At 50.6% G+C, this 21,330-nt stretch overlaps 7 protein-coding genes across 7 annotated transcripts in view; 3 read left to right on the forward strand and 4 right to left on the reverse strand.

The window, feature by feature from the left end:
- Positions 1 to 218: 218 nt before the first annotated feature.
- MGYG_06798 (hypothetical protein) lies at positions 219 to 4,009 on the reverse strand (the record flags this gene model as incomplete). The annotated part of the gene is made up of 5 exons (XM_003170759.1): positions 219 to 1,621; positions 1,679 to 1,862; positions 2,277 to 2,930; positions 2,999 to 3,553; positions 3,623 to 4,009. 5 exons carry the CDS (start codon positions 4,007 to 4,009, stop codon positions 219 to 221), a joined length of 3,183 nt encoding a protein of 1,060 aa, XP_003170807.1.
- A 1,583-nt stretch (positions 4,010 to 5,592) lies between these two features.
- Positions 5,593 to 8,214, forward strand: MGYG_06799 (sulfur metabolite repression control protein; the record flags this gene model as incomplete). Its single annotated transcript, XM_003170760.1, has 2 exons — positions 5,593 to 5,782; positions 5,864 to 8,214. The coding sequence occupies 2 exons, from the start codon at positions 5,593 to 5,595 to the stop codon at positions 8,212 to 8,214; spliced, it is 2,541 nt and encodes an 846-aa protein (XP_003170808.1).
- Positions 8,215 to 9,226: 1,012 nt separating this feature from the next.
- On the reverse strand, positions 9,227 to 10,792 carry MGYG_06800 (hypothetical protein; the record flags this gene model as incomplete). The annotated part of the gene is made up of 1 exon (XM_003170761.1): positions 9,227 to 10,792. The coding sequence occupies one exon, from the start codon at positions 10,790 to 10,792 to the stop codon at positions 9,227 to 9,229; it is 1,566 nt and encodes a 521-aa protein (XP_003170809.1).
- Positions 10,793 to 11,441: 649 nt separating this feature from the next.
- MGYG_06801 (involucrin repeat protein) lies at positions 11,442 to 14,053 on the reverse strand (the record flags this gene model as incomplete). Its single annotated transcript, XM_003170762.1, has 3 exons — positions 11,442 to 11,546; positions 11,598 to 13,778; positions 13,898 to 14,053. The coding sequence occupies 3 exons, from the start codon at positions 14,051 to 14,053 to the stop codon at positions 11,442 to 11,444; spliced, it is 2,442 nt and encodes an 813-aa protein (XP_003170810.1).
- An 856-nt stretch (positions 14,054 to 14,909) lies between these two features.
- MGYG_06802 (major facilitator superfamily transporter domain-containing protein 7) lies at positions 14,910 to 16,575 on the forward strand (the record flags this gene model as incomplete). Its single annotated transcript, XM_003170763.1, has 4 exons — positions 14,910 to 15,095; positions 15,177 to 15,289; positions 15,378 to 15,726; positions 15,811 to 16,575. The coding sequence occupies 4 exons, from the start codon at positions 14,910 to 14,912 to the stop codon at positions 16,573 to 16,575; spliced, it is 1,413 nt and encodes a 470-aa protein (XP_003170811.1).
- Positions 16,576 to 16,885: 310 nt separating this feature from the next.
- On the forward strand, positions 16,886 to 17,344 carry MGYG_06803 (hypothetical protein; the record flags this gene model as incomplete). Its single annotated transcript, XM_003170764.1, has 2 exons — positions 16,886 to 16,916; positions 16,959 to 17,344. 2 exons carry the CDS (start codon positions 16,886 to 16,888, stop codon positions 17,342 to 17,344), a joined length of 417 nt encoding a protein of 138 aa, XP_003170812.1.
- Positions 17,345 to 21,192: 3,848 nt separating this feature from the next.
- The window catches only part of MGYG_06805 (hypothetical protein), a gene marked incomplete at both ends in the record, with an annotated part of 787 nt that continues 649 nt past the window's right edge, over positions 21,193 to 21,330 (reverse strand). Inside the window, one exon of the mRNA XM_003170765.1 lies at positions 21,193 to 21,261. Within this exon, the coding sequence (XP_003170813.1) occupies positions 21,193 to 21,261 (69 nt within the window). The remainder of the gene's footprint in view (positions 21,262 to 21,330) is intronic.

The following is a 21,330-nucleotide window of genomic DNA, read 5'->3' on the forward strand; positions in this document are numbered from 1 at the left end:
ATAAAAAAAGACGCACAGCAAGGCCAGACAACATGATGAACAAGACAAAGCAAAGCAGAATAATCAAGCGAACGGGGGTATTGGGTTTTCTTTTATTGACAACAAATAAAACAAATGACAAGCAAGTCGGTAGTTAGGTGGGTAGATAGGTGGATGAATAGATGGTGCGAGAGAGAGAGAGAGAGAAAGAGAGAGAGAGAGGAAAAGGAAGAAGTGGATCAATTTTCCACCGGTTGACAGAATAGTTGGATTTCACCTACTTGGCCGGTGGCAAGCGCATGCTGGTGCTGTTCGCGCCATTCCATAAATGCAAGTTGGACAGCCTCGTCGCTATCGATTGTCACGAAGTCGCCGTCTTCGTCTCGATATCGTAGTCGGGCTGAGTTACCACCAATAGACCGGTCAGTAAACCGGGCTAGTTTTGCGTCTACTCGATCTGTGAGTGAGCGAAAAAGTATGTTGCTCGCGATCACGAGAGTGACGTAGTTATCATCAAAGTTGATCTTGGCCTTGAGCTGACTGGGCATTTGAGAGTCGTCGTCGAATGGAGAGGATTGAGGCATAGAGGTTGGAGGTTGTTGTTGTGGTGGTCGACCGTTGGGGATGTGTGACTCGTAGTTATAGCCCAATGGTGGTGGGTGGCCGTGGCCATGGCGGGAAGGTGGTGGTTGTAAATTGGGCGATTGTGTGCCGGAGCGTATTGGAAGGGAGTTCCCAGTGGGAGAACTGGTTTGGCTCCTGTTTACGGGAGCTCGCATGTTTGCCATGTGTGGGGGTATCGGAGGTACAGGTACGTTATCTACAGTCTGCATGGTATGTCCGCCGTTCATGTATCGGCGGGAGTCTGGTACGACACCATTGTGGATGTCGGGACTGCTTGCTGACCTCATCCGTGCCTGTGCTTGAGACTGCGATCCGGACTGCCCGTTTTGGTTCGACGAGAATGGAGGTAGTGACGGCCGCTGGGCGTTACGAGGGCCGTTACCATAGTACGGGTTGCTTCCTGACCCGTCTCGAGAGCCTGACCTTGGCATGGCTGGAGCGGTGTATCGGTTCTGTTCCGCTTCGGTCCATGCATTTGATGGTGTTCCTCCACGCGAGTACGAGAAGGCCGTTGATTGGGAGCTGGACCGCGTTGATGGGGGCGCCTCTCCCGTAGGTGAGAAATAGGATGGACCGTTGCGTTCGCCGGGGGATATAGCTCCAGGGGAGAATTGGGTATGTACGGTTAAAGGAACACTAGGCATTGGAAGCTGCGGTCGATGACCAGAGCCTCCACTTCCGTTAGTAGCAGAGCGTCCCCGTAAGCTCGAATTGGATGCATTTCGTGATGTGGAGAATTCTGATAAGGAGGTGTTGGTCGGCTCTCTTGACAGCTCCTCTTCCGTGCTATACTCCTCCTGGTAAGGGTTTGGTGGTTTGGGCGTATTCCTGAGGTATGTGAATTCTGTCTCTGAAGTGCCGTGGTGTTTGGAGGACGGGCGTTCGTGTGACTGAAGAGCCCGTTGCTTGTCGATATCCTTATACCATTTATTCATTGTATCCTCATCCCGGTAGCGGATACCGAAGTTATCGACAACACCCGGGTCGCCTTTCCAGAATATCTGTATCTTATATGATCCTAATGGGTATTGTTAGAATGGAAAGAGGGTTTCTGTGGCATCTGGATAGAACAAACCTGGCTTTGAAAGAGATAGTATTTCAGTAACGTTTGACATATAAATTCTGCCCTTAAGCTGGAGCTTTGGTTTCACTTTGGGGTTTGGTACGACTTTTTCTTTCCCCATCAGCTTGCTCTTCTGCTTGGCCGGGTAGATATCTTTGCAACAGAGCAAGATCTGCTCGAATAGATATATGTGATACTAGAATGCGAAAAAAAGAGTTAGCGATATATTCAATCCAAACGCTCCAAGGTTCAGTCATAGCCAGGGTGTGTTGGTGATTCAGGGGCATTCCAGGGCAGGAGATTGGACGAAAGCAAACAGTACTTATGGAAGCAGATATCCAGATAGGGTATCATAATTTAATATTTTTAGAATAATGACAAGATTCAAGTGTTAAGCAACTTGAATCTATGCTGATATATGTTCTGGAGATGAAAACTTGGTTGTCTGGCCGTTTAAAAATTAATTTTGAGCCATGACTCAAGTTTTTTCTTCTTGTCATTCCTGGATGTATTTATATACCTCAACACGTATGCTCTGGTATATTGTTGTGATATTGGGTAGCCCTTTTCAACGCCCGTCCTCAGATTCAACTCCACTATTGTTTCGAACATGGGCCTTGCTGAGGCGCTGCTGGGGTATGGAAGGGGTAATTGGGGATGATGCATGTTTGCTACTTTTCGAAAGGGAAAAGATAGAAGAAATAGATCGTCTAGGCTTGGATGGCGAAGTTGTGACGTTCTCAAACGAGCCGTGTCCGGGTCCAGGTGGAGGGGGGGTATTGAATTCAAGTGTTTTTGTGCTTGCGGAATGATCAGGGGACAGGAGTTCCAGGGGATGGGCGGCTTGTGTTGGTGTAGTGAAGACAGAAATGGATTTAAGGTCCTTGGGCTGTTTCCAGCTCCAGTTGCGGTGGGAGTTTGCTGAAAGGAGGTGGATGACTGAACCAGTGAAGGAGCTCCGGCGGCTTCCAAGCAAGGAGGCCTGTGAATTGGTGTCGGAGAGAATTATACGAACCTCTCTTTCTGCGTCTTTGCTACTATCGCCTTTCAGGATGGTAAACGTTCCGTATCGCAATAATTCACCGAATTGGTCGACCTTGAGGGCTTTCCAATCCTCAACTCGTTGCGAAAGGTCTTCGACTGCGGAGATTAGGTGCTCTTTATCGATCGCGCGGTTGGCGTCATCTAGGATTACTTGGATCATGTTAACAGCCTCGCCAATGTCGGCATCGAGACCAGGGTTTTCTGTTTGCTTTCGAAGCTCCTATAGATAAGCGGGTTAGCTACTGCAGTTTTTATGTGAAAGAAAAAGGTAGCAAGTGAATGCCGTACAATAAGCATAAGAGGATACTTGGTAAGACGTTGGAACGGCTTAACAAAGAAGCCATTGAGAGTTGACAGCTGGGCAACCATCTGCTGAAGATCAGGGGATCGTGGCGCGGTATGGATCTTGTCCCATTCTCTCTGACATATCTGATCACATCGGGGCTGGTTGGCGATAAATGGCTCGTACTGGAGGAATCCATTGTGGTGGTTTAGGTAGAGATCGCCCCAGTTCTGGGTCTCTTCTGGGAGTGCGCTATGCTGTTCCATCCGGATGAGGAACCGTTGAGCAAAGTCGAGCAGGTTATTGAGGTTGAGGAAGATCTGATGGCTGACATCACCGGTCAGAGCACCGGTCTCTTCGAGCTCTTTCTTAAGCGCCTGTAGGTTTTGAAGATGGTGGACGTAGTCTCGTTCGGTTTCGAGCATCTCCTTCAGGATGTGTTCTCTCCGGGTAAGTTTCGCCTTGCCACCTTCGGAAGGCAGGGATGTCGACTGCGAGACTTTGTACAGTTGGCCTTGAAGCTCGAGTATGTCTATTACGCGGTTGACCATTTTTATGACCTGAGATGCACCTTATGTTAGATCGGACTCTATAGAAGCTCAGGGAGCCAAGATGAAGCGTAGACGTACCTTTACGAACCCGGTGGTGCTGTCACCGTAAAGATCTGTGATGAGAAAGCATTCCTGCTGCGGGAATTTGAGCACCTGCAGACAGGCCTGAAGGAACTTGAAGGTGGCGGCCTTCGGTCTGTTCCTCTCCTGCAGCTTGTTCTCGTCGATCGAGAGAGGCTCTGCAGGGTGGGTGGCATTATATATCGTCATTAGGGGATACCCTTGCCGTAGACACTTCCACACCGAGGCGACCGGGTCGTTCTCCTCGCTGGTTCTATCCAACTCTTGCATCTCGGCCAAGTGAGGCTCGAAGCCAGGCACTTCCGCCAACCGCTTCTTTAGGTTGCTGCAGTTCTGGAACAGCGACTCGCCACCTCGCCGGTTGATGATGTTGTCCTCCGCCATGATGTGATTCCCGTTCATTCCCTCCATCTTTGCCAGATAATATCAAAAACAACCACCACCAGTTATATATCCCGGATAACCAAACTGCAAAAGGAAAAAAAAAAAAAAAAAACTGGAGAGAGGTAGAGAGAGAGAGGGAGCGACAAATGAAGGAAGGTAGCCTTAGTATTACTCTGGCCAGAAAGCCTGGTCCGTCGCGAGGACCGAAAGCATGAGTCGCAGAAGACAAGCGCCACCGCTGGCTTTTTGGGCGGTGGGGTGGCTCGAGCAGCTGGAAAATGGAGCTTGGTGGCGCCAGCAAAGCTCCGCAGCTGATCAGGACGTTTGTCGAGCCTGCTAAATGACAAAGCTACCCGCTTCTGATCCTCTATCTCCTTCTCTCTTTTGGCAGCTTCGAGCTGGTGTGTAGGCCGGGCGTGAGACCGCTTGAGAAAGGAAGGACGAGTCAAAGGGAAAGGCCGGTGTTCTCGGAGATATAATTCGTGTCCGCCAGTCGAGGAAAAGGAGAGTAAAGGAGACGAGCAGGAGCAGAGAAAAAAGGAGGTAAAGGAGCGAGCTCGTATACGGCCGGTCTTGGTGTATGCACGCCGTTGGAGCCGCGCGCAGACGGACTGCCGAGATCGTCGAGACGCCGCTTGTTACTATCCGTCCCTCGCGAGGCGTCCAACACCGACAGGCCGATATATAGCAGGAGGACGTACAGAGAATGAAGCGTAGCGGGAGATGGGGAGAGCGGCGGAGGTCGATGGGTGCAGCTGTCCCTTGTATGCTATGCGCCGCCGTTAGCGATAACGAGCGAGCGGCGAGTCCCGTTGCGAAGGGAGATAAGGAGGGCGAGCGAGAGGTGGCAGTCACAAGATCACGCACCGCCGGGCAAAGCAGAGCAGACGCCCCTGGACGAGGTTTTATGGGCTGCGGCCGACAAGGACTCCCTGCACAATGAGCGTCCCCGGCTGTCTGAGAAGTTCTGATCGTCTTGTCGCTGCGTTTTGTTTCTTCGTCGCTTCGTCGTCCGTGAAAAATGCGGGATTAAGGAGAAAGTCGAAGGTTGGAGGTTGAAGGCGACGTTTCAGAAAGGGGCTAGCGCGGATGAGTCAGAGCTGAGTCAGAGGATGAGTAAGAGATTAGTAAGAATAATGACTAAGCATGACACATGACATCAGAGATAAACAAGGAAGAAACGACGACGACGACGACAGCAAATATAACGACGACAAAGACCTACACAGGACGGACACTAGACGGCCATTAGACGGCCATACGGAGAGACAGGGAGAGGGTGAGACCGTGAGACGGCTGGGCAGGATCGGCTAAGGTGCGACCGCGAGGCCTGGTCCGGCTGATCTTCGTCGTTGGCAACGCTTTCGGCCGGAGGATCAAAACATCAGCCTCCCCCCGTTGAGAGAGACACAACAACAGCCTTCCCGGAGACATCGCATAACCTGCCATAAGTCTACTACCCCGGCGTTTGCTTCCTGCAGCTTTGCCTTGCTTTGCTGCCTCGCCGCTTTTGGGATCTTTGGCTGGTGTTTTGCGGCCAGTTGAACACAGCCTAAACCGGTTATCTGAGTTACGGCGGTTCCATGGGACGCGAGACGGGAGCTTCCTTTGGGCTTCAACCAAGGGACTACTCTGCTCTCCCCGCGAAGAGCTCATTTAAGATCGACGAGGGCTACTCAGACGAAACGAAGAGCCTGCAGGAAAATGAGAGCGTGCAGGACACGCTTGAGCTGCCTGCATGGATCCTCGCGCGCAGCGAAGCTGACAGAGCTGGTACTACTCTCCGTCCTCCCTCCCTCCCGGACGTTTTCTTCTACCTCTCAATGATTATGTGTCTTGACTAACGCTGCACAGAACTGGTGTATATGCTACTGAGAACGCTCCGGACATCCACCATCACCGGCGTGATCGAACGTCTGACCCCTTTACTCCATATGGATCCCGTACGGAAACTACCACCGGAGATAACAGCCGAGATATTCTCCTATCTCGATCCCACCACCCTCCTGACGGCTTCTCTGGCCTCGAAACCATGGCGCAGCAGGATCCTCGATTCCAGGCTCTGGCGGGGACTCTACATCAAGGAAGGATGGAGACTCAACATGAGCTCGATTCGGGAGTTCCACCGCCAGTCAAGCGAGATTGCCAAGCAGCAGCAAGGCAGGAAATCCAGGAACAGACACTCGGAGTCGGAGTCTGGTCAGCCGCAGCTCAAAAGACGTGCACTCGCCTCTGACCGTGCTGGGGCTGGGCCAGCGGAGATGGTTGCAGGCAGGCTCCCCACAGACACTGAGGGAGATCATGAAATGCATGATGCTGCAGCAGCAGTGGAGCCCACCTCACCCATGGACATCTCCTCCCCATCACGCTTGGCTGCCCGGCTCGCCGAGAAGTGTAATGTGCCCCATTCTCTGGACCCTTCAATGCACTCTCCAGGCTTTGATTCACTCTTCACAGACGATCGATCGCCTCTTCCTTACTCCTCAGCTGCTGTATGGTCCCGCAACGGACCCACCTTGAACTGGGCATACCTCTACAAGCAGCGTCAGAAGTTGGAGGAAAACTGGCGTCATGGCCGGTTCACCAATTTCCAGCTGCCCCACCCAGATGCGCCGTGGGAGGCCCATCGTGAGAGGGTGTATGTCGTTCAGTTTTCAGGCAAATGGCTGGTCAGCGGCAGCAGGGATAAGACAGTCAGAGTCTGGGATCTGGAAACACTGCGGCTGAGGGGTCAGCCCCTGGCCGGTCATACCAAATCCGTTCTCTGTCTACAATTTGATGCAAGCCCGGAGGAAGATGTTATCATGTCCGGAAGCGGTGATCGCAGCGTTATCATCTGGCGATTCTCCACCGGAGAAAAGATACACGAACTTCCCAATGCACACCTTGACTCTGTCCTCAACCTGCGCTTCGACAAGCGGTATCTTGTGACTTGCTCAAAGGATAGGACTATCAAGGTGTTCAACAGGAATGCCCTGTTGCCTACTGATGCAGACTATCCTAGGGTCACCAAGGGAGCCGGCCCACGATACCCAGAATATATCATAGATACTGCAGCAATCCCACCTTCTACACTAGAGACCCAGATAGCCAACCAGCAGATCAAGCCCCTGGCTCCTTACACGTTGCTCATAACCCTAGACGGGCACAGGGCTGCCGTCAACGCCATCCAAATTGACAAGGATGAAATTGTTTCCGGGTCTGGTGATCGGCTTATCAAGGTCTGGAATATCCATAGTGGTACTTGCTTGAAGACCATATTAGGCCATAATAAGGGAATTGCCTGTATCCAATTTGACAATCAACGCATCGTAAGCGGCAGCAATGATGACACGGTCCGCATATACGACCACGTATCGGGGGCAGAGGTTGCTTGCCTGAGGGGTCACTCGGGTCTTGTCCGAACTGTCCAAGCCGGCTTTGGAGATCCTCCTGGTTCAGAAGAGACAATGAGACTGGAAGCATTAGCAGTTGACCAGGAATATTTTGAAGCCCGACGCCGTGGAGACATTGATGAGAACCCTATAACGACCCGCCGCAACCGCCCGCCACCAAACACGGGATCCAGACTACCACAGGATGTTATGGCATTGGGTGCTAAAATCCCCCCTGGAGGAGGTGGAAGCAACTGGGCCAGAATTGTCTCTGGCTCGTATGACGAATCCATCATCATCTGGATGAGGGATAAAGAAGGCAAATGGGTAATCGGGCAGAGGCTAAACCAGGCTGAAGCTATCAGGGCAGCTAGAGCGGCTGCAGCTGCGGCCGCCGCTGCTCGCACACAAGCTAGCGAGCCTACTACTTCCACCAATGAAAACCTGCAGGCCGGACCTGCATCAACGGAAGCTACACAAGGCCACAACCACCATGCAAACACCCATGCAACCGGAGCAACAGCCTCCACCTCCCACAACCCCCTACCACCGCAACAACCGACTGATCAAACAGCAGGCACCAACCCGCCTCCAGCCCCGGCTCACCAGCATCAAGGCCAAGACCCCCAAGCACAGGCAAACCAAGTGCCTGCCAATATAGACGCAGCGGGACATCAGGCCGCCATTCCTCCGACAGCAGGAATATTAAAGATCCAGTTTGATGCACGTAAGCTCATCTGCGCAAGCCAGGATACCCGCATTATCGGATGGGACTTTGCAGCCGGCGAGAAGAAACTCGAAGAAGCATGCCAATTCTTCGACGGACTATAGCGGACGATTTTTTTTGCTCCACTGTGTATATGATGACGGCTATTCTTCTTCGTTCCCCTGCATGTATACTGTATTTTGGTGGCGTATATACGGGTTGGAGTAGTTCTGGTTCCATTTCCACTAGCAATCTATTCCCGCCATTTCTCTCTGGTTTTTCCGTTTTGTTTACCATGACACGCTGCGTCTATTCTCGCTCTATCAACTTTATTCACCCCTTTTTCATCCTTCAGCAAGCATCAGCGATACCAACCTGTTCAGTTACCTATCTATCCTATCTATCTACTTTACCACCTCGGCTCTTTTCCTTGCAAATCCAACCTCAGTAAATGATCTTCATAACCAATTCATCCTTCATCAAAACTCATGCAGTCCATGTACGTAGAAACTTGACCCCACGCAAACATCCCATTCATTCTCTTACGTTTGAAACAATCCACCGACATGGGTTGCCCCGGAGAATTACCCCCTTATTTCAATTATGTTGATCAGGAGGTACCACGGAGGAGGGGAACTATTACGTTTGTATACTGAGGGAGAAAGCGAGAATGGTCTTCGGAGTAAACCGACCGCTTTGACCTAAATTGATCGCATATAGGACATGGGTTATGGATGGACGAAACAGCGTTGATCACCCGCAGTTTAGATTAGCAATCGGCAAAATCTAGAGTTCGAGTTTGGATGCTTGTAGTTTACTTCGGAGTTGAGTTGACCCCCATGTTTGTTCTAGAAGATCTGGAAGGTAGAAGATGGAGATGGCTACGTGGGATTTTGTTTCTTGCATGGGCTCGTATACTTGAAACTTGAGGCTTTATTTACTCGTTATTAAATAAGTACAGCTGCAGGAATCCAGCTAGAATTCAGAAGCAGAAGCCCTTTTTGCGCTTGATATAGATATTGCTGCCGGCTAATGCCAGGGAGATACCCTAGACAACGTAGGACAAGACTACTCCAAGAAGCAAACTTGATACAACTTCTCCTAGGATGCTCAAGTCGATATCTGCCATTGCTATGCTTATGGCTGCCTGGTGGGGGAACTCGACATTTGTTGCATCTGTGTACCTCGCTGTCTCTCGTGTTCGTCGTCAGCGCCCAGTCCGAAGCAGCATTTGGTTACGTTTAATGAAACGAGATTCCAGAGCCGTAGTAAGCCGCTCTGGCTGGAAGATGGCGCACTGGCGTGCTGAGTTCTGGATGAGGAGGTGACATTCCTGGCTGAAGCCGATGTTGACACAGGGCGTGAATATACCATCTGCTCTCTAGGTCGTGGTGGAGTAGTCGGATTTTTAGTATGGGCTGCGGACGAAACTCGGACGGGGGTAGAGGGAGCGGGTAGAACCCTGTGGTCATCAAGCAACGATCTATACCGCGGAAGTGAGATTGGACTACCAGTTGATGACACACAGACACCAAACTCGTTGGGGGAAGTGCTGGGCCGTAGTCGAGCTGGCGGCGGCAGCCTGATATCCGTATCCTTTGTCCGTGCAATAGGCAGATGATTCTGGTGAAAAGGATGGTTCTCTAAGCATGCTGAGGCACCAATGCCATGTCCGCTTGCTCGAGCACCAAACCTCCCTCGAATAAGAGTCCCATCATCAGCCCTTGCGAGAACTCCAGGGGGTAGGCGTTCAGGAGGCTGATATGTGATGTAGGACGTTGTCTCACGGAAAGCTCGCTGAAAGCCAATGCCACAACAACCACATCCATCATCATCCCTTTCTCCTCCAGCTGGGCTTCGATTAGTTTGCGGCGATGACCTGTTGCTGCCCTGGCCTGTTCGTGGAGCTGAACGCGAGAAAGAAGATAAGTCGTAGTTTAGAGCTTCTGGTGAACCAAAGGACGGAACACCAGGGGGAGTACTAGGTCTATGCGGAGGAGGATGTATAGGCTGAGTAGGTTCTGCTGGAGACACAACGCAGTTGAACCAGCGGGGGATCTCAAAACTTCCATCTGAAGAGAATGTACTGCATGAATGGCGGCGTTCACGAGGAGCAAGCGGTGTACAAGAGAATCTAGGTCGAAACGAAGGTATGTCGTTGTCGTCAAAAGAATATATTTTTGATCCGTATTGATTCCAGCACACGAGCTGTGTCCTGAACGAAACTCCCGAGTATGAAGTCTTTGTATTCAGCGAGACATCAACCGATGCACATGGCCTTAACCGTGACCGGGACGATGCAGCTCGATGAGTAGATACACTCTGGTTCTCGAAGATAGTCTCCAACGAGGGCACTGCAAGTCTGTCTCGACATCGAGCTCTTTCGCTATCCCAGGTGCGCAGTTCTTGCAAGTGGCTGGCACCAGCTGTCTTTGAGCTCTCTACGTCGTCTTTCTTCGCATTCGGGGGCGGTCCGTTATTATGTTCGGATTCGTAGCTCGACAGGAAAGCATCGTAGAGAGAGCTATGCTCGCTGGGCAAGGACTCGGATGAATCCAGGTGAGGACTCAATACTCTTGCGGAAACAACTCGTCGAAGCCCGCTGGGCCGGTCTACGGAGTATGCAGACTGCCGGACATGTATTCGATCAAAGTCCGGATTGACAATGGAGAAGGGCTCTTGCCTCCCCTTGTGTAGGGTCATTTTGGCCAGGCCAGCCAATTATTCAACGACTGCTGGACTCGGGATTTTTCAAACGATCGACTGACCTTAATGAGTGAAGGGAGAGAACAAGCAAGCCATGTCATGTAAACGGGATATCCGAGATGCATTTCTGGGTATTTGGTCGTATATATAAAACAAACAATCAAAAGAAGAGCCGAGTAGTAACGTGCGCATAGGAAGGAGCATATGATATATAACAATAAGGTAAAAATAGAAGCAAAGATAGAAGATGAAGTAGAAGCCAAAGAAGGAACGAGACCAAAAGGGGGAGGGGATAGGTATACATGGCAGCAAGACAATATCAAAATCAGTCAATCAATTCAAGCCAACGGAAGCAAAAAGTCAACATCGCCAAAATCACCAAACAAAAGGGAACAAAAGGAAGAGGTAAAAAAAATTGAGAACATGCTGGACAAGATACTGCCCTTTTTGTAACTCCCGGAATAAGTCTTTAATCGTTGTATATTATCCAAGAAAAATCGTGCTGGAAAGAATGCATCACATAACGTCTAGCCTCGCCGCACGCCAAGTTGCCCAAGGAAAAGAAATGGAAAAGGGAGAATCCATCATCAAATACTCAACTCCGGCGAAAATCCTGATACGTATAAGTCGCTATGTAGTGCAAGCCTCATGAGGCCAAGGTGCTCTGGCTGAGGTTCGACTTCTTTAGGCTCTGCTCTCTCTTCATGGCTCTGAGCATAGATTCAAGACGTCGTCGGTCTTCTTGTTCAGCCTGGAAGATGTCAGTAAAGGTTACGCAAGGAGGAAGAAAAAGTCAACGTACCCGTAAGGCCTTGATGCTATCCGCTCTGGTCTCTCTCATCATCTTCTTGAACTCGCTCTTCAGCACAGTGATGGATGTGTTTTCGACCGTCATGCCATCTCTAATGCCTAGGTTTTGGATGCGTTCGTCACCGAGCTGGGTCTCAAGGGTATCACATCGGTCTCTATAGCTATCGATCATGTTCTCGAACTTGTCTCGCTCCTTTTCAAACTCAATGCTCTGTTTGGTCAGTTCTTCGTAGTCTTCGATAGTCTCACGTAGCTCCCGCTCGAGCATCTGAATGCGTTCATGAGCGCCCATGCTTGCTGAGTTGGCGTTGTTCATCTGTACTGATTTCAACGTTGCGATTTGGCTGGTTAGATCCATGTTTCGTTCACGGAGATTGTCGATTTCACGCTGCACAGCTGGGTTGGCGGCTGCTTCGGCGGCGCGTTCAGATCTACTTCCGTAGGCGCTGTCGAGCTCTGCTCTGGCGAAGGTGAGCTCTGTCTGGATGCGGACCATTTCACTTTCGAGCTCAGAGAATTCAGTCTGGAGTTTGGCATGAGCTTGCTCGGCTTCCTCGCGGGACTGGTGGGCTTCTTTGATCTGGCCGAGCTGGCTGTCTACCTGGGAGTGTAGCTCCTGGAGAGAAGATTGTAGGGTGGAGATGAGAGAGGTCTTTTCAGCCAGATCATGTTGGACTGTTTCACGGGTAAGCTGGGCTTCCTGGGAGTGGGCATCCGTCTGGGAGCGTAGCTCATGAATCGTAGACTCGAGGCTAGAGATACGAGCCACTTTCTCTGCGAGTTCCTGTTCGGCTTTCATAAGGGCTTCCTTCTCATGAGGTACCTCAGGTGCTTCCCCGATGCTACGCTTCTGCTCCTGACGCATGGAGTCCTGTCGAGCAGCATCTAACTGGTCCATGAGCACGGCTATCTCAGCCCTGGAGCTTTCGTCTGCAGCATGAGACTTGTCCAACTCCTTGCGCAGCTTGGTCAGATCCTCGGTAAGGTCAGCAATATATGCATCACGCTCAGCATCAGATTTGGAGTTGAGGTCTCGTTGCTGTTGGATCTGGATTCCAAGGATGGTCTTTTGTTCGACCAGGCTGTCTATCCGCTTCTCGACGTCCGTGACGGCAGAGTCAAGGTACTCTAGCTGCTCGGCCATGGTTTTCCTGATAGTCGACATGTGCGGGCTGGTAGGCTGTCTACTGGATCCAGCTGCTGCCAGAGCTTCGTCGAGCCGTCGACTGAAGGAATCTAGCCGGTCAATCGTAGCATTGGTAGAAGCAGAATCATCTTCGGGGGTATAAGCATCCAGATCACGGGCAGAATGGTCTGAAGAATGGCTTTGATGCAGCGCAATCGTCTCCAGGCCCTTCTCTAGATAGTCAACCTGGATGTTGACGGTGGCCAGAGGGTCCGGGGAGTCATTGTTGGTGACTATCTTAGGGATGGGGTCAACCTCTTGGCCGGTGTTCATCTGTGTGAGCATCTCATGCAGCCGGTAGGTCATCTCCTCGAGCTTCGACTGTGTATCCTGCAACCCACTGAGGTCTGCAGAGGTAGACTCAACATCCGGCTCCAGGCTAGGCACGTCTCGGGGTGGTGCACCGCCATGGTGGTCGAGATAGTCGGCCGTCCGGTAAAGGCTCCTATGGTCAAATTCATGTCCACAGCCGTACGGGTCCAACCCGTTCAAATCATCAGATGTCGACGAGAGGTCGTCCGTCTTTGAACCCTTTTTCTTCTTCAGCCCCTTGTGTGTCATCTGCAGCACTCCGGCCGTGTGTTCGAGTATCTTCGTCCGAATATCACTGGCCCTGCGCTCCAGCTTTGCTATCTCCTGCGCCTGCTCCTCGCATTTCCGCCGTGTGATAGCCAGCTCTTCGTCTGACGCATGCTGGTCCCCGTGTCCATGTCCATGTCCGTACCCATGGCCGTTCACCGGATTCGAGCCGTCGTCGTAGAGTCTGTTGAGCGACTCAGCAGCTTCCAGCAGTTTCAGCTCCAGCGCTAATTTTCGTTTCCCGCCCTCGACACGCGATTGAGCCAACGCCAGCTCTCGTTTCAGCTCCTCGACCTCCTCGAACGAAAGCACCTCGAAGTGCAGGCTGTCTCCGATGGCCGTCTCTGCGAGAAGGTGCATCGACACCGGATCGTTGGCGTTGAGCAGCACGGAGCCACGAGAGAGCTGCTGCACCGAGTCAGCATCCATTGACCACGACTTTACCATGACATTGGCCGTCATCGACCATCATTGACCTTGATACTAAAACAGAGACATCATAGGGATGGATATAGGGATAGACATACAGCGTTGTGGTTGTACCGTGAGCCCTCGCCGTCGTCTGAGTGCATCATTCCGCCGTAGCCATCAAGCGTCTTGTGCGCATTCCCCAGGGACGAGGAAGAATAGTACCGCGGGTCTCTATAAGAATACTCGCTCGACCGGATACTCGTATTCATCATCACGGAGCTGGATCTGTCGTATGAAACAAGATCCTTCGGTGCGACAGGCTATCGAGAGAGGCTGAGCTGGTGTGCTAGCGATCAAAAGGGGCGGCTCAACATCTTCACAGCAACAAACATCAAGACAACCAGAGAAGAAGAAGACGACGACGGCCAGACAGAGCAGATATTATTTAATTCCAGGAACCAGGAACAGATCAGGATTCCAAAGCCAACAATCAGACAGGTCTGAAAAAGACGAGAAAGAAAATATCGGGCAGCAGAAGCGAAGCAGAAAAAACAAAGCACTGCTTGCATCCCAAATATCACGAATCGGCAGCCTCAACGAGATGCGCCACCAAGTCGACTGCTCGTCCAGCGCTGGTTCGACCGTCTAGCCGTCGATACGAGCCTTGGGAAGAACTCTCGGAAGCGAATCGAAGCTGGAAACAAGCTGGCTGCCGTCCTGTGCTAAGAAACGCCTTGCAGCGTACCTACATCCACATCCACAGCTACATCTACAGCTATGGCTACAATCTACAACAAGATAACAGAAACAAGAGCCCGGAAAGGTGGGATTGATGGAGCCTACAGGGAAGATTTAGAAGAGCCCACCAGCTCCGTTTCCCCGGACGCAGCTCGAAACAAACGGCCGCCGCTCGCGATCCTCCTGCAGGGCTTTTCCCCTTAGACTCTGCGCCATCACATGTGTCGGCCCGGGCAGCGGAAGGGCAGCAAGCCTTATGCACTTTGTGTAGCGGGCTGCAGCGGCTTCAGGGGAAGAAGCGCTGGATAGACAGGATATAGAGCGAAGCAAACCCGCCCGCTCGATGACGTCTGTCTTGTCTGTCTGTCTGTCCAGATGCCGGCACTGACCATGGACTCTACGGACTATATTCAGGGGGCCTCCTCGCATCCAGGCATGGCGAAGGACGATATTATCGAAGTCGAGACGCTGGCCACCCGGACAGAGACGAGGGAGCAGCCGTCGTTCAAGGTGTATAAGAGACGCTTCTTCGGCCTGGCGCAGCTGGTCTTGCTGAATATCATCGTCAGCTGGGATGTATGTCCCTTTTGATAGTTATCTGTCTGCCCTTATGTCCAGCTTACCCCGGATTCCTGCTAACCCTGTTTTCTTAACCAGTGGCTCACCTTCTCAGCCGTGTCGAAGACGGCCTCAGAGTACTTCCGCGTCAGCGAGGGAGCCATCAACTGGATGAGCACTGCCTTTCTCTTTGCTTTCTGCGTTGCGAGCCCGTAAGTGCTGACTCTTCTACGCCGGTCGTGTGCTTCGGCTTGACCTTGCTCTGCTCGGCTATCACGATGCTAACCTCGGGCATGTCAGGATCGTGATATGGACGCTCAACAAGGGCGGCCCTAGATCCTCCATCATCACCGCGTCCGTCCTGCTGCTGGTGGGCAACTGGATTCGATATGCGGGAACCCGTGCGGGTAATGGCATCTTCGGCGTCGCGATGCTGGGCCAGATTCTTATCGGGCTCGCACAGCCGTTTGTCCTGACGGCCCCGACAAGATACAGTGACATCTGGTTCACCGACCATGGCCGGACAAGCGCAACTGCAGTCGCCAGTCTCGCGAACCCCTTGGGCGGAGCGTTGGGACAGCTGATCGGGCCCTTGCTGGCCACGGATCCAGGGCAGATTCCAAATCTCGTCCTCTACGTCTCCATCATTGTACGTATCACCGCATCCTCTCCTCTATATCAGGAGATGTTATAACCCCTATAGTACGTACATACGTGTAGCTAACTACTATAGTCTTCCGTGGCATGCGTGCCATCATTCTTCGTGCCGGGCCGCCCCCCAACACCCCCCAGCGTGGCCTCGGAGACAGTAAAGCCACCGCTGCTGGCCAGTCTCCGCCAGCTATCCCGCCGCACTGAGTTCTGGCTCATCTTCTTCCCCTTCAGCGTCTACGTCGGCCTCTTCAACAGCATCTCCTCGCTGCTAAACCAAATCCTCTATCCACACGGCTACTCCGAGACCGTAGCAGGCATCACCGGCGCTCTCCTGATCGTTGTCGGCTTAGTCTCCGCAGCAATCATGTCCCCCATCGTCGACAGACTAAAACACTACCTGGGGACCATGAAGATCCTCATCCCCATCCTCGCAGTAGCCTACATCGCCTTCATATTCGCACCTAGCTCGGGGCACGTTGCGGGACCCTACGTGCTAGCCGCGTTACTCGGTGCAGCCAGCTTCTGCATCTTACCGGTGGCACTCGAGTATATGGTTGAAATCACCTATCCCATGTCCCCCGAGATACCGAGCACGCTATGCTGGACGGGAGGCCAGATCTTCGGAGCAGCGTTTATCCTGATTGAGACTGCGCTCAAGGCTGGACCAGAAGACGACCCGCCCTTCCATATGAAACGGGCTCTCATTTTCCAGGCTGTGGTTGCTACCGTCGTGGTGCCGCTGCCGCTATGCGTTGGTCTGTTTGGTACGGACGGACGCAAACGCAGACTTGAAGCTGAATGTCAGCGCGTTGGCAGCCTGGAGGAGCCCATCGTGAGTGCATAATCTAGTACTTCTTCCCTCTCTCTCTCTCTTCTTGTCTTCTTTGTCTGGCTGTTAGTACCCGTATGTACTCCTAGACCTTCACTGTTATATAGTTAATCCAGAATTACGTCACTCTCTTGTGTGAATGTTCTCCCGACAGCCCGAGGCAGTATAAAAACCATCATCTCTCTCGCTTTTTTTTAAAAAATATACAACTCCTGTATTACTGCTCTACTGTGACTACAAGGCACAAAGATACCTTGGATAATGTGTGTGAGTCCAACATATACCCTTCAAAGCGAGTTTATTATACCCAGCTATGCCTAAAGCCATGGATATCGTGTCTACCGTGGTTGGACATAGTAAGAGTCTCCCTAGGCACGTCATTAGACGTGCTATTATAGAGACCATCGGGCGCGCCATCAACATTCTCAGACGACGTCCTCGACCAGTTGATCGGAAATTACAAGTTCGTGTAGTTGCTAAAATGACTTGGGCGGATATTTCGAACGCAGCCTACAACGGCATCAGTACCGGCATAGCTGAGGAACCATGTGGCCAGTGCAACAACCCAAAGAGCGTCCAGCAAGTGCTAGAACTGGCCCTGAGTACCTTTGACCAGAAATGGCCACCCGCTGCTATCCAGATCTATGGGAGATTACAGAAATTGCAAGACCATAACTCTCTAGACCTATCCGAATCCGATACTTGGAAGAGGAGCTACTCCCACCATACAAACAGCCATCGACCATTTTATCAGAATCACAAGTTAATCCCGTCAATAAAATGACTTGGTCAGAATTCGTGAATGCAGCCTTCAACGGCATCACTGCCGTTTGCGCAATAATTGCCAGATGGCAAGAATGGCGGTCGCAGAGACTGGCGGGTGAGGAGAGGGAGAGGGAGGGGATGTGGAAGTAGTATCGCTTCCTACGAGCTACAACAGCTCTGATACTGATTCAACGGAAATTCACGACCATGGGATGCATCGGACTTGGCTGGATCAACGCTAAGACCAAAACCTCGTCCAAAGATAGACCACGACTACTTGAAGACGTTCGATAGCCAGTCGCCGACTGCTTATTTGAAGCTATGTCCGAGGAAGAAACATCCAGCATACCACGTAAGTTGCCTCTTATTGCCTTAGAAGACTTTAACTGATATATCTTGTATTCACATAGCCTATAAAGGCCCTTCTATACTATATGATGACTCTTTGGTCAATCTATATATATCGACTACACGCATGCAGAGCAAGAGATTGAGAAGTTATCTACCTCCTTCGGGTCGAATTCTGGGGACAAACAGGGACAGACTATGCACCTCGTTTTGCGATATACATCGCAGACAAAAGGATGACAGACTGGGATAAGAGGGCTCCATGACCCCAGATTTTCCAAGGAGTCGATATGTCAACTCTTCGGCCTCTCAACAGTGCTCAAACATGCTAGTAAGCATGAATGGTTTGGTAAAACGACCAAATTAATACCCACCAAAGTATCCAACATTTTCCCATCACGGCTTCGATACTCTCATTATACCCACCAAACCTATATCGCCAAATATCAAAGGTCTAATAGACAAATGCCACCAACACCAGGCCTCTAGAGCCAGGAACTTGACGATAGCCCCATAATGGACAGGATGACCGAATGGGACAAACGGGCGCCATGGCCCCAAATATTTCAAGGAGTCGAAATGTTGACACTTCGGCCATTGATTGAAGAAATCTTCGATTGTTGACGAGTCATCAATAGTATGGTACCGTACCCAAGAGACCTACACTCGCTAGCCGCCTCGAAATGCTGACGGCTATCGCCAAGGAGGAGATGAGTATAGGTGCCTAATTATAAAATCTCTCGACCCCGTTGACGCCGCACATATGAGAGCTTCCTTGTCGACAACCAATAAACACCACTCATTTTAGTCTTCGGTGAAGTTATTTATTCTGGACGGAGAATCACGTCAGTGACTGGATGGGCGCCGCATTTCCACGACGCACTACGGAGGTAGCGGGGAACTTGCTTTGTTTTGCACCCACACATCTGCCTGTTCCTGGAGGCAATAGACACGAAGGCGTACCATCTGGACGGCGCAAAACGATGGTGATATGAACGCAAAGCCAACAAGGCTGGCTGCCGACCACGAAGACCAGTCCTGCGAAAAGCAAAGTTAGTCAGAACACGAAGAAAGAGAGCTCTTCGCATCTTCAGCCATTAAATCTGCATCACGCATGCAGCTCAGTCGTTCTACTAGAACCCGCCAATAACACAAATACCCACTTACAGGCCGTTGGCCGGGTCCATGGGTTGAACAACAAGTTTGAATATTATGCAACCCGCACTCATTCGACCGCTGGTTCGAAGGCAACTGCGCAAAGAAGTTTGTCAAACAGATTGTTGCAGACCACTCATTCAAGTTTGATAGTTTCCTTCTGCGTTTGGAGAACACTGTCAGCGGCTTCTTCGTCGACCATGTATTTGACAACAAAAAGGTGACAAAGTCTCCAAGCCTGTCTGGGCCACGTTCAATAAGGAACTAGAACAAGCCTGAAGGGCTGGCGGTTGTGAGCTACGTGCCGGTGGTACTACTAGGCTAGGATAGCTGTTACCTTACAGAGGAATGTTCGGGAGTGATAAGCATGTACAATGGGGCACGGTGGATTCTATGAGCAGCCTGTCTAGAAGATTGTCCTTTGATCTTAATTCTGGGTCTTCCGGCTGCTCTAGACCCGCACCAAAAATCGGTTCGACAGCGGGCTTTGATGCTTATCTAGTCGATTTTCTAGTATGGGACTTCTGATAATAACAACACAACGCATAGGCCCTATAGATGTCTTCGGATTGAATCTCCACTCCAACTTCACTACGAATAGACTTCGCAAAACAGTCTAGTCCAGATTATAAGATCACTTATACAACGGTCCAAGTATAAAAGCGTTGCTCAGTTACTATATTCTTTTTAGATATAGAGGGTCTCGAGGCATCTAGTAGCCCCTTATATTCTAGTTTGTCCTCTAGGCGACTAAGAATCTGGTTCAAGTTCTTGGTAGAAGCCTTGCCTTATACCCTAAATTCAGCAACCCAATCTCCGACCAAAGTCTTGATAGGATCCTTTTCAAAAACATTATTAAGATCTGCAGTCGTTGCTAAGCCCAGATAACCCGCTATTCGTGGACGAGAGCTTCTTAGTAAAGCATTACCTTTACCTGCATTTATTAAATTCGACTCGTGCAGGTTGCCCACAATCTTAATTTCTATCATCCAGTCAGTATCCACTAGATTCCAGCCTGGGCTCGAATACATACTCGGTGCCATTTTTGGTGCGGCCACACCCGACAGTTCAAAATAAGCAGGGGTCTGACATGTGCTGGAAGCACTGGGTTCAAACAGTGACAAACAGGTATTTTGAGAGCTCCTGGACAAGGTCTTGGGTATCTAAGGCCTTGTAGCTGCTTGACTGGCGTAGCTTAGGTGAAATAAGCTGGTAAGTAAGGCTTGAAAGCTCGGTAGTAAGAACTGGTAGAGTGTATTGGTTGGTTGGTTAGATACAGGCCATAAGGGTATCACATGATATCATGTGATACACGAGAGCTCACTCCTTCCCCTAGTCATCATGTCCTTAGTCATTATGTACATCAGACGATAGGTCAAACCGTCAAACACAGAGACCACAACTAACTCAGACAATCAATCAAGACACATTTACCAAGACTCGAGCTGCAGCCAGCTTACAATAGCCCCTTTTTAGCTCCTTAGCTACTCGAGGGCTACCCGAGGCTTTATTCTACTTACCTACGAGACTTCTTACCCCGTTCTTACTACCATGCGACATTCACCCTTGACCACTTACCTTCTGTGGCTCTGGCTCCCAAAAAATTGCATTACCAATGCCATAACCTCGAATCAAGACCACTCAAACCCCTTTCCTTGGCTACCGAGAGACACCCAGCTAGTACAGATCGAGGTGATGGGTTCAAAGAAGGACGTTTACTACTCCTTAGCTGTGAGGCACTTTGGCTATTATACTGACTGAGCTACCAAATGTCGTCGAGCTCTTATCTGATGTTTCGGCACGTACTTACTTCTATGGTAGTAGATCAGTCTAACACATGAGTATAGGGTCATCCCATCTTCAAAGCTCTGTTTCAACGGGAGAATTTGTTTATACCATTTTGGTTTTACTTGCCTGTCTTAGTTACGTAGAAATTGAACACCCCCTAGGCCCATCGAATGTAATAGCTCTCGTTAATAATAGGAGACTGATATTCTATCATTTTCCATCCGTAGACAACATCTAAAACCAAAAAAAAAAAAGGTAAGAAGAAAGAATAAACTAGCCGTACAAGGGTACAAACGAAATATAAGTATATATGCAGGCAGATACAAGTAGCGCCCATCTATCTCTCTCTTCTCCCCATCCTACCTCATCTCACAACAGCCTTATCCGTACTCTGTAGAAAGAAACCAGGAGCAGAAGGAGCCTCAGAACTTGATTTGGGTGAGTTTTAGTATAGTACAGGTATATATTTAACTGGTTTAGTTTTTTCTTTTGCTTCTGTCTTATCGTTCTGGAGATGGTATGTATGCGTGTATTCAGACGGAGGGGGAAGAGAAAGGGAGGAACATGAACATGGATCTATTTCAGTTCACGGAAGAGTTTGGGAGCGGCGCACTGGGGTGGCGGCAGTGGTTGGAGGTGGAAGAACTAGACGGGGGTTAAGATTATGTTTAATGGTAGGAGGTTGCGAGGATGGATGGATAGAGTGTGATGCAT

This window comes from Nannizzia gypsea, genomic scaffold (assembly GCF_000150975.2).
Source record: "Nannizzia gypsea CBS 118893 supercont1.6 genomic scaffold, whole genome shotgun sequence".
Taxonomy (NCBI): domain Eukaryota; kingdom Fungi; phylum Ascomycota; class Eurotiomycetes; order Onygenales; family Arthrodermataceae; genus Nannizzia; species Nannizzia gypsea.